The 11,639-nt window shown below is 36.4% G+C and overlaps 2 protein-coding genes across 2 annotated transcripts; both read left to right on the top strand.

Moving 5' to 3' along the window:
* Positions 1 to 1,198: 1,198 nt before the first annotated feature.
* LOC141290831 (chemokine XC receptor 1-like) lies at positions 1,199 to 2,617 on the top strand. The gene is made up of 2 exons (XM_073822959.1): positions 1,199 to 1,294; positions 1,403 to 2,617. Exon 2 carries the CDS (start codon positions 1,507 to 1,509, stop codon positions 2,491 to 2,493), a length of 987 nt encoding a protein of 328 aa, XP_073679060.1. The 5' UTR covers positions 1,199 to 1,294; positions 1,403 to 1,506; the 3' UTR covers positions 2,494 to 2,617.
* Positions 2,618 to 6,922: 4,305 nt separating this feature from the next.
* LOC141290640 (chemokine XC receptor 1-like) lies at positions 6,923 to 7,855 on the top strand. The gene has a single exon (XM_073822747.1). It carries the CDS (start codon positions 6,923 to 6,925, stop codon positions 7,853 to 7,855), a length of 933 nt encoding a protein of 310 aa, XP_073678848.1.
* The last annotated feature ends 3,784 nt before the right edge of the window (positions 7,856 to 11,639 follow it).

The raw sequence follows: 11,639 nt of genomic DNA, 5'->3' as shown, positions 1-11,639 counted from the left end.
AGTCCATAAGAGAAAATAATAGTTGAACTGATAAAAATTGCCCCGTTCAAAAGTTAACATACACTTGAGTTTTACCACTGTGTTGTTACCTGAATGATCCACAGCTGTGTTTTTGTTTAGTGATTGTAGGCCTAGTTCACGATTCCTGAACAGTTAAATCCTTCAGGTCCAACAAATTATTGGGTTTTTCAGCATTTTTGTGTATTTGAACCCTTTCCAACAATGACTGTATGATTTTGAGATCCATCGTTTCACCCTGAGGACAACTGAGGCACTCAAATGCAACTATTACAGAAGGTTCAAACACTCAGAAGGAAAAACATGCATTGAGAGCCAGGGGTGTAAACATTTGAATGGAATGAGGATGTGTACATTTTTCTTATTTTTCCTAAATATCATTTTTTTTTTTTCATTTAATACTGCCATTTAGAAGCTACAGAAGATGCTTACATGTGTGGAGCATCAGTGAGCATTTGAACCTTCTGTTGCATATGAGTCCCAAAGTAGGATCTCAAAATCTTACAGTCATTGTTGGAAAGGGTTCAAATACACCAAAAATGCTGAGAAATCAAACAATTTGTGGATTTTTCTGAAGAACAGCAGGCAGTTTAGGACAATCACTAAAAAAAAAAAAAAAAAAAAAAAAAAAACAGCTGTGGATCATTCACATAACAACACAGTATTAAGAATCAAGTGTATGTAAACTTTTGAAGGGGGTCACTTTTATCAAATTTAGTTTTTATATATATATATATATATATATATATATATATATATATATGTGTGTGTGTATACTATATGTAATGTCTTCTATGTGAAATATCTTATTCAGGTCAGTACTAAATAAAAAATAACATGCATTTTGCTAAAATAATTTTGCAGATTCTGCAAGGTGTGTGCAAACTTTTGACTTTAACAGTATATTATTTTAATAATTGTATTTATATAATATAATATTAAATATTATTATAATGTAATATAAAATGAGTTTTCTTCCATTATTATCTATATGTATTTTATTTAATCTTTTCTTACCTAAATGGTTTATTTCTGCATAACAAACAAAAGATCTTTTGTGTACGTTTGTCAGGTGTACATGTATAAAAAAAAAAATAAAAAAAAAGAGGAAGAAAAAATGCCTTTTTCACTATAAAAAGAGAACGCAAACTGCTTCAGCACATTTCACATCAGCTGTCTACTTGCGAGAAGGTCAGCTCAAAAAGCTGTGGTGACGATGGTTATATATATTTCATTTCAGGCTGGTTTGATCCCATTTATTTAGAAAGAGCAACAGGTAAGAACAAAATCTTTAATAAAGTAATTTAGCATATTCTCACTGGATTTATCTAAATTGATTAATATAACTTTTGTTGTTTTTGTTGTTGTTGTTTTGTCTGAAAAGGCAGATTTAATCCTCAACAAAAAAAACTTCGGTAGGGAATAAAGAACTGAACCTGGACAAATTGGATCAAGTCTGACTAAAGTTGTTTACTGTTGCAGAACAACATGACTGATGAGAATATGACATATGACTATAACGACAACTATGAAGATGAGATGTGTCGCAAAGAGGAGGTGGTGAAAGTCGGATCCATTGTTATTCCAATCTTTTTCACAGTAGTGGTCGTGTTTAGCTGCATCGGTAACATCCTCGTTCTGGTCATTCTTGCACTGTACGAGAGCCTCAGATCCCTGACCAACGTCTTCATCCTCAATTTAGCTGTGTCAGATCTGCTGTTCACTTTTGGACTTCCATTTTGGGCCTCATATTACATCTGGGGTTGGACATTTGGAGAGGTTGGCTGTAAAGCTGTGAAGTTTCTCTTCTATGTTGGCTTTTACAGCAGCGTGTTGTTCTTGACTCTAATGACCGTTCAGCGTTACATGGCAGTGGTTCATCCTCTGTCCGACTGGGAGAGATGCAGATGCCTTACTTTCTCTCCTTTAATCGTTTGGCTGCTGAGTGGAACGGTTGCAATGCTCGGTTCACTTCATAGTACAGTCATGACGGAATCTGACAATCAATACTGTGAATATGGCAGTGTTGAATGGAAATCTGGCATTGCCTATTTTCAAAATGCCTTTTTCTTCATTGCGTTTCTAATCATGGGCTATTGCTATGGCAGAATGCTTCGGACGATTACAAACTCAAGGACTAATAAGAGACACAAGACTGTTCGGCTAATATTCTGCATCGCAATTGTGTTTTTTATCGGTTGGGCTCCATATAACATTGTCATGTTCCTAAAGTCTTTGACCTTCCATCCATTCACACAATGTAATGTAAGCATACGTCTTGACTATGCGTATTACGCTTGTCGAATGATAGCTTTCTCACACTGCTGCTTGAACCCTGTGTTTTATGTTTTTGTTGGTGTAAAGTTTAGGAATCATCTGAAAATGATTCTGGAGAAGGTCTTTAAAAAAAAAAAAAAACTCAATTTCAATCAAGCCACATTGGCAAAAAATCAGTCGCAGGGTTCAATGTACTAAGAGAAAACTCGAGTGCTTTTACCAATTGCAGTGAAACGATGAGTTGTAAAATATGATGTAAATTATGTACATAGAGACGTTGCAGGATTTTTTTGTTATTATTACTGTTAATATGCTGTAAAACTTTGAGCCATTGAATAAAAATAAAAAAGCACCACTTTGTAGGACGATTCCTCTCTGTATCAAGCAGCAAAAGCTTTCAGAAAGTTCTAAATTATAACCAGTGTTCTTCCTTTTTGTGGTTGAAGTTCTCATTTTTTTAGGTAAAAATATAACTGAAAGTACGTAATGAAAGGATGCTATTAACAACGCAGAAAAATTTTCCAAAGAAACAAAATATATCAATACACCGTCTATATTTATGTGAATTAACAATATGACTCATGTTCAAACAAAAAAACTAAAGTTTTGTCATCTATGATTCCATGAAGAACCTTTCACAAAACGTTCTTTAGATTATTAAAATGTTCTTCAAAATGACTTCCTGAGGAACTGTTCACAAAATTTTATTAAAACACTTCAACAAAGGCATAGTAAACTATTGGAGAAAGCTTATTAAAAGGCATTTGAGTGATTATGAGAACATAAAGTTGATGAATAATTAAAAAAAAATCTAATTGGCTCTAAACATTCATGTTCAAAATTATTCAACCAAAAAAAGTCAAATCGGGTTCAGAATCTTTTATTCTCCAACAAACACTGCTTGGAAGTGCTAAGAAGAGCTTCTGTCAACTCTCTACTGCAGTCTTGGCCCATTCCTACTTGAAAAAGTAGGTCAGATTCCAAACTCTCCACCATGGCCAAGACCAAAGAGCTGTTCAAGGATGTCAGGGACAAGATTGTAGACCTACACAAGGCTGGAATGGGCTATAAGAACACTGCCAAGCAGCTTGGTGAGAAGGTGACAACAGTTGGTGCGATTATTCGCAAATGGAAGAAATACAAACTAACTGTCAGTCTTCTTGGTCTGGGGCTCCATGCAAGATCTCACCTCGTGGAGTGTCACGATTCGTCCAATAAAAGCAAGAGGCATGGTTTGCAAAAATTCAGTTCTTTATCTGTTTTTCATTTTTTTTTTGTTAAAAACATACACTGGGCCACACAGAAAAAATAAAGAAAATCACACAAATAAAGAAAACATTGAGTTTCAGGGCTCCGATATTACTACTGGGATCCCCAACCCAAAACTCCATGGACAAACACAACCCAGCCCCTATATTACCGAGACCGTATCACCGACGAATAACAGTAACAATAAATTGTTCAAATTAAACAAATTTAAGCCACAAATAATTTAATACAACACAAAAATCACAAGTCTATCACAAGTCGTATAAATACAACACATAATTTGTCTTTGCTCGATGTTACACCTTCTATTCACCAGCGTGCACTCCAGCGAATAGAAATTATTAGGAATGGCATTGCCCTTCTTTAACGCACATCAAGATGGCACCAATTACCCAACATAGACCATAAATATTTAGACAAATAAATCAAAAATAAACATACAAAAATGAATTCAAATTTACAAATAAAAATAAACAATTACATCCAATACATAAACAACTTATGAAAACAAAATCAATCCAAATACATTTATGTGTGGCCTCGGCCATCACATGGAGTTTCAATGATCATGAGAACGGTGAGGAATCAGCCCAGAACTACAAGAGAGGATCCTGTCAATGATCTCAAGGCAGCTGGGACCATAGTCACCAAGAAAACAATTAATAAAACACTACATCGTGAAGGATTGAAATCCTGCAGCACCCTCAAGGACACCCTGCTCAAGAAAGCACATGTACAGGCCCGTCTGAAGTTTGCCAATGTACTCTGAATGATTCAAAGGAGAACTGGGTGAAAGATGCGGAAAAAATATTAGATCTTTGGCATCAACTCCACTCGCTGTGTTTGGAGGAGGAGGAATGCTGCCTATGACCCCAAGAACACCATCCCCACCGTCAAACACGGAGGTGGAAACATTATGCTTTGGGGGTGTTTTTCTACTAAGGTGACAGGACAACTGCACCGCATCAAAAGGACAATAGACGGGCCATGTACCATCAGGGCCAGGGCATTGAAAATGGGTTGTGGATGGGTATGACCCATGTTATTCTGTCTCTCACTGTTTAAATAAACCTACCATTAAAATTAATAGACTGATAATTTCTTTGTCAGTGGCAAACGTACAAAATCAGCAGGGGATCAAATATTTTTTCCCACTGTAGCTGTGAATGGACAGTATGTGAGCACTCCACATACTTAAAAGGGAACCTTGTATGTCTTAATATAACGTAAATTAGGTCTCTTGCTGAAATATGTACTGTAGTAGAAAATGAATGACATATTTACATTATTTAAAAAAAAACTATATAGTTTTATACATATTTTGGACTATAGGGGGACACCATTATGACATGAAATGGTTGCAGTCGGTGAGCTACTAGCGCAACCTCTTGCTATTTTTACCACAACACAAGTCGGAATACGCAACTCAGAAAATAAAAAACTAAAATACTAATAAGAAGTTTAAACAGCCCCGATTTCAAGTGAAATCCACACTAAGAAACTCCTTCAGCAGCTACAGCGTCATGACAAGCGTAGGCATGTTTACATCCCACCAGGATGGCATCTGGCGTGTCTTGTTTCTGCCATTTGTAAGCTCTTTCAGTAGCTGTGGTCTACTAAAAACCTCAAAGGCATCAGGGCTAAAGTGAAAAGAACAAAGACGCAGGTCTTTAGAAAGCTTTATTCATCCACAAGCATCTTCCTGTTCTTTTCTCCTCTTCTTATCACTAGGAAAAGCAGTGAAGACTTACATCGCTTCTCTTGTTGCCCTTTGACTGAAAATTAAATCTTATCAGTATTTTATTTTTAGTCGTGTAACAGGAAGTGGCAGTAGCTCACAGAGTGCAAGTATTTCACATCATTGAAATAATGGCGCCCCCAATAGTCCAAAATATGTATAAAACGATGTGGATTTTTTAAAATAATGTAAATATTTCATGGGTTTTCAACTACATATTTCAGTAAGAGACATCATTTGCATTATATCAAGCCGTACAAGCGTTAATACCCAGGGTTCCCTTTAAAATGAAAAAGTGAGAAAAACTTTGACGTTTTTGTGACTGGAAAAATGTTAACATCTCTGTCACTTACTTGCTTAGTGGAGAAGTATCATCAGCTGAATCACTCATATTCTGTTGAAAAAACATAAATAGAGACATGACTGATATAGAACACATTTGTTGAAATGTATAGATATTTCACATAGGCATGAGAAGGGTTATCAAGTACCTGTTAAGAATAGTTGAACGGTTGAGCTGAAAATCAATAATGAAGTGGCTTTGGAATGATTTTTGATAGCTACAAAGAGGAGGAGAAAAGAATGGCATGTTTTAACACAAACACAAATACAAACCACCCCGCCCCCCTCCCTCAACACAATAGGAAATGAAGTTAAACCAAAGGGCTATGACTTTTAATAGCAAACTCTGTTGCTATTTATTAGAAAGATTGATCACATGTGACTCTTGTGTTCTTCAACTTCCTTTTTGTGCTTGTTGAAGTTCTCATTTTTGCATTAAAAAATTTAACAAAGTACATAATGAAAGAACCCCACCAATAAACGAGTTGTCATTAATGCAGAGTAGACACATTTGACATTATCTGGGTCTTTTGTTCATGAGAAAGCAGGTGTATTGCTTTTTACAAAAAAAATTAAGCAGAGCAAATACTTAAAGTATAAATATCACAAAGCCACTTCAGCTTCCTCTGCACGTGGGAGACTAAAAGGTTTAGAGTCTGAGGTTTGAAGGAGGATGTATGTTACTTACCTGCATCTGACAAACACCATTTAGAAATCACCAGAACAATAATTCCGCTCTCTTTAATTCATTGATTGGGTGCATTCTCATAACGTTCAGGTACTAACAGTTGATCTATAATCAAAGTTTTTGGCATTACAGTTAATTTTACACTAGAGATTGTGGTCATCTGCACTGGATAGATATTGTGCTAACTTCTGATCATCACTGTGCTTTACAAGGTCAAAAAATTTAGGTAAGTTATGTATGTATTCATTGAGTTATTCACATACTCTACTGTCAAAAATATGTTTTTGAAAGTTTTTTAAGCTTTTCTACTTCAAAATTCCACGTTTAGTTCAGTTTGTAACTTGACGTTTCTTTGTAATTATTAATCAAATTTATAAGCAATTCCTGCGAAAAAAACAAATAAATTCTGTATTCACTGTCAAAAACGATTCTTGAAGATTACCTGGAGTCTGTTTTACAAGAAAATGCTATTCCAGTTGTTCTTAGCACAAATTTAGTGTTTAATTTACTTACTTGCAATTTTTTTGTAATTATTTCAGAAAATTACAAGCATGGACATATCAGATCTGGATACTTTGCGACTGCAGAACATGACTGATGAGAATAAAACATTTGACTATAGCTATAATTATGAAGACGAGATGTGTCGCAGAGAGGTGGAGGTAAAAGAGACATCGATTCCACTCCTTTTCATATCAGTGGTCATGTTGAGCTGCATCTGTAACGTCCTCGTTCTGGTCATCCTTGCGCTCTATGGGAACCTCAGATCCCTGACCAATGTTTTTTTCCTCAATTTAGCTCTATCAAATCTGCTGTTCACTTTTGGACTTCTGTTTCATGCCGCATACTACTGGGGTTGGACATTTGGAGAAGTTGGCTGTAAAGCTGTGAAGTTTCTCTTCTATGTTGGCTTTTACAGCAGCGTGTTGTTCTTGACTTTAATGACTGTTCAGCGTTACATGGCAGTGGTTCATCCTCTGTCCGACTGGGAGAAATCAAGATGCTTTTCAGTCGCTACTTTTATCATTTGGATCCTGAGTGGAATGGTTGCACTGCTCGGTTCACTTAATAGCAAAGTCGTGATAGAATCTGACAACATATACTGTGAATATGACAGTGTTGAATGGAAATCTGCCATTGCTTATTTTCAAAATGCTCTGTTCTTCATTGCGTTTGTAATCATATGTTATTGCTATGACAGAATGCTTCGGACGATTACAAAATCACGCGCTAAGGGACACAAGACTGTTAGACCAACATTTTTTATTGTGCTGGTGTTTTTTATTGGATGGTCTCCATATAACATTATCATGCTCCTACAATCCTTGGCGGTTCATCCATTCACAGCCTGTGACGTAAGCATAAGACTCGATTATGCTGCATATTATGCATGCCGAATTTTAGCTATAACACACTGTTACATAAACACTGTTGTGTTTTTAGTTTTTGTAGAGGGACACTTCCATAATAGTTCACGAGCAGTTCCCAGAAGGTTTTGTGTCAAGATTGAAGTCTGTGATTAATGTCTCAGAACTAATAATTGCATTGTTGTTATTCACTATATTTTTAAATTTGTACTACTTGCCAAGAAAAACTTGCTTAAAGGTCCACTGAAGTGCCTTGAAACATGCCGTGTTATTCTATGTGGTGACTAACTGAAACAGGAACATATCGCACAGCCCCGCCCACTTCTTTTGAATAGCCAATAGCGTGCCGTAGCATTTATATCTGCTCGGGCCAGAGCGTTGAGCTCGGTAAAGCTGCATTTGTAAGCTTATGGCAGCCACAGTCTAATAAATTACCCCATAGATTCAATATGAAACTCTTACTAAAACAAAATACTGATCATTATCATGCTGAGGCTGTGTAGTTTAATACATGCCGACTCGCGCATATGATCTGCTCTGAGCTATTGCGTCGCTGGACCGGAGCCAAAGTCTGGAGTAGACTGTGCGCTGCTCTAGAGAGCATTTGATTGGACAAAACGTTTGATGAGAAGCTGAAGTGCAGTGTGATGTCATCAAAATCATTGATTCATATTGGCAGAAGTGAGAGACCGTAAGTTTTAAATGCTCATATCTTGTAAATGCGAATTTTGTCGTTGTTTTGAAGCACACATAACCTTAAGGCTAAAATATTTATACTAAAAGCCAAAAAACTGAGGGACTTTGCCTCATTGCCTCATTTAGAATATGTTCTACATCATGTAAGTCTAAATAAACAGCTTTAAATATTGACGCTTACTGTCAGGTTCAATTAAACTTGTCCCTCCATTATTTTCTGAGTGAGCGGTGATTTATAACGAAGACTTTAGAATGCCCAAGATATGTCACTCATATAGTTTTGAATGGGGAAAAATGCAACGCTCATTGTGGCCGCGAAGCCCCGCCTTCTTAATGAAAGAGCCAATTGTTGATTAGTAAAGTCAGCTCGTTACTGCAGCTGCCGTTAGAAGTCTGTGTTCTGAGACTAACGCTCAGTACTGCGCATGCACACTGGCTGATTTAGCCTGAAAAAAGCTTTTTAAACGCTATTGGAGCACGAGGAACAATATTTATGATGCAGTTCTTGTCAGATTTCATTGGTGATTTCAAATATGAAATTTTCGAAAGCTTGGTGAACAGCTTTGGAGAATTTTATGTTTCCCCATTCAAAGAGCTAGGAGCTGCACTTGAGTGTTCATATGATTCTTTAGGGTCTTAATGAAAAGTCTATAATATACTTTGGTTAAAAATTCTCAATAGCAGTGTAATAAAACACCTTTTTATCTTGTCAAAATCAGCTCTGCAAAAAATCAACACATTTTATTGCATGGTCCCTTTAAATGCAAATGAGCTCTGCTCACCCCGCCCCTCTATGATCTGAGAATATGAGCCATAATGTTTACTTTGGCCGCATTTGGCCGCATTCAGCCGCGTTTAGCAGCAAAACTTGCCAACAAGCACATTATTAAGAAAGGCCGTTTGCAAAGATGCATAAAAAACCCTTACACTCACTTCTACTGTGGGTCAAGCTGCATCAGGAACGATTTGTACGAACATAGATGCATATGTAGATCGGGATTGGCGCTTTTTTTATTTTAAAAGTGAAAGTAACGTTATCCTCTGCGTCTTTAGCGGCTCAGATGTTGAGAGTAAATGACGACTGCTATGTTCATTATCACATTCTTGTCTGCACCTGAGTCACACAATGGCGATTGGAGTCGGACTGTTTCAGCTCGGTGAGGGCGGGTCTAAGGTAAGGTGCTCATGTCAATCTACTCTCGTGGGAGCGACCTCTGTCTGTGTGTTGTCACACTGACAAGAAGCTGAGAATGACCTGATTTTAAAAAGGGGATATTACTTTTAAAGATTAAAAAAATACCACTGGCTGGATTTTTATCATTGTATGGTGGTTGTGTACACAAACTGCCAACACATTAATGTTCAAACAACATGTAAAAGTGAGTTTTCCATTCGATGACCCCTTTAAATGGACTTTGTTTATTTGATGCTAATCTGTAAATCCAGATAGACGATGGCTAGATGGGGTTTACAATATACTGAAATCCGATCAGTGAACGTCCAAAAAGGACTATTGGAGAAAGGTTTTGTGCACAGATGAGACCAAAATAGAAGTTTTTGGTAAAAATGAGAATGTTATGTTTAGAGAAAAGCAACTTTTTAGCAGGTGACTTTCCTGTGGTATTTGTTGCCTCGTCTGTTAGTACAAAAAGGTTTAAGCAGATAAGTTACTTCAAGTGTAAGAACACAAAGCCACTTCAGCTTCCTCTGATCATGGGAAATGGAAAGATTTGGAGTCTGAGGTTTGTGGTAGGATGCATGTTACCCAACACACAAATGTCACTCAGAATGCTCTTATAACACTTGGTTATTAAGTTGGTTCATCGTATAACATACTTCATGAGATTCCAGTTAAATACTTATTTTATATTGTGATCATCACTGTGCTCTACAAGATCAAGATCATCAAGAATCGACGTAAGTCATGTACAGTTGAAGTGAAAAGTTGCATCCCACTTTCAGAATCTGAAAAATGTAAATTATTTGACCAAAACTAGAGGGGTCCTACATAATGCACGTTTGAGATCTCATTTTTCACACTGAGGACAACTGAGGGACTCATATGCAACTATTTCAGAAGGTTCACTGATGCTCCAGAAGCATCTTTTTGGATTTGAAGATTAGGGTAAATAACTTTTTTTATCTTCTGGGGAACAAGTATTTTATGTAGCCTCTGAAGGGCACTACTAAATGAAAAAATATTATATTTAGACAATGCATTGTGTTTGCTTTCTAAAATCAGTGAGTGTTTCAACTTCCTGTAGTAGTTGCATATGAGTCCCTCAGTTGTCCTCAGTGTGAAAAGATGGATCTCAAAATCATACAATCATTATTTTCTCTTGTGGACTATATGTAAACATCTTTTATGTGAAATATCTTATTCAGGTCAGTATACTAAATAAAGAATAACATGCATTTTGTATGATCCCTCTTATTTTGGTAAAATAATAAACATTTTGCAGATTATGAAAGGGGGATGTAGGAGAAAGAAAATGAGATGGAGTTTTTCGCCCTATTAATATTAATGCATTAATTAATATTAGTATTAATATCTTTCCATACACATCCTCTATACTGACAAAAAAGGATTTTTTTAAAGTTCTAAATAAAAGGTGATTTACAAGTAAATACAAATGTCACATTTAATTAAATCTGCAACCTCATGTTTGAGATCGACACTTCTTGACTGGCAAGACGGCCGCGAGCGGAGACTCAAACAGTGAAAGTGAGTTGTTCAAAACCTTTCTTTTTAGTAAACTCTGTGTACACAAACAATGTTCTCAATGCTCGAGTTCATGTGTAGAGACCCAGGCGATACTTCGAGCAAAGTTTCATGGTGTGTCGAGCCTTCTTAGTGTTGAAAAATTATCGATTTTGATGCGCTCAAAGTTATGCCATTCAGTACTCCCATTCACCGGCCACTGACCGCAAAACGAAATCACGGTCAATCTCAAAAACGGCTCGTTTATCGTAATTATGCTTTTAGATATAAGTTTGACTCGTTTACAGTAAAAAAAAAAAAAACAGCTCAGGTTGCATTTTGGCAACAGTTATCCTTTAATAATGAAGTTCAGACAGGCAGACAGACAGACAGAGAGAGGGAGAGAAAGATTAAGTGCATGAATTTCCTCTCTCAAGTCTGTGCATCTCTCAAAAGTGAGTGGCAGCATCGTCTCTACTAATAGTGAAACTTTAAGTTAATTTTCCTTAAATATTTCTGTATATGCTTTCATTACAGTAAAAA

This window comes from Garra rufa, chromosome 18 (genome assembly GCF_049309525.1).
Source record: "Garra rufa chromosome 18, GarRuf1.0, whole genome shotgun sequence".
Classification (NCBI taxonomy): Eukaryota; Metazoa; Chordata; class Actinopteri; order Cypriniformes; family Cyprinidae; genus Garra; species Garra rufa.
Note: the sequence above shows the minus strand (reverse complement) of the source record. Positions and strands in the feature narration are given on the sequence as shown.

Bases quoted from the DNA above. Each gene is read 5' to 3' on its own strand.
- LOC141290640 (XM_073822747.1), top strand. From the start codon at position 6,923: ATGACTGATGAGAATAAAACATTTGACTATAGCTATAATTATGAAGAC.
- LOC141290831 (XM_073822959.1), top strand. From the start codon at position 1,507: ATGACTGATGAGAATATGACATATGACTATAACGACAACTATGAAGAT.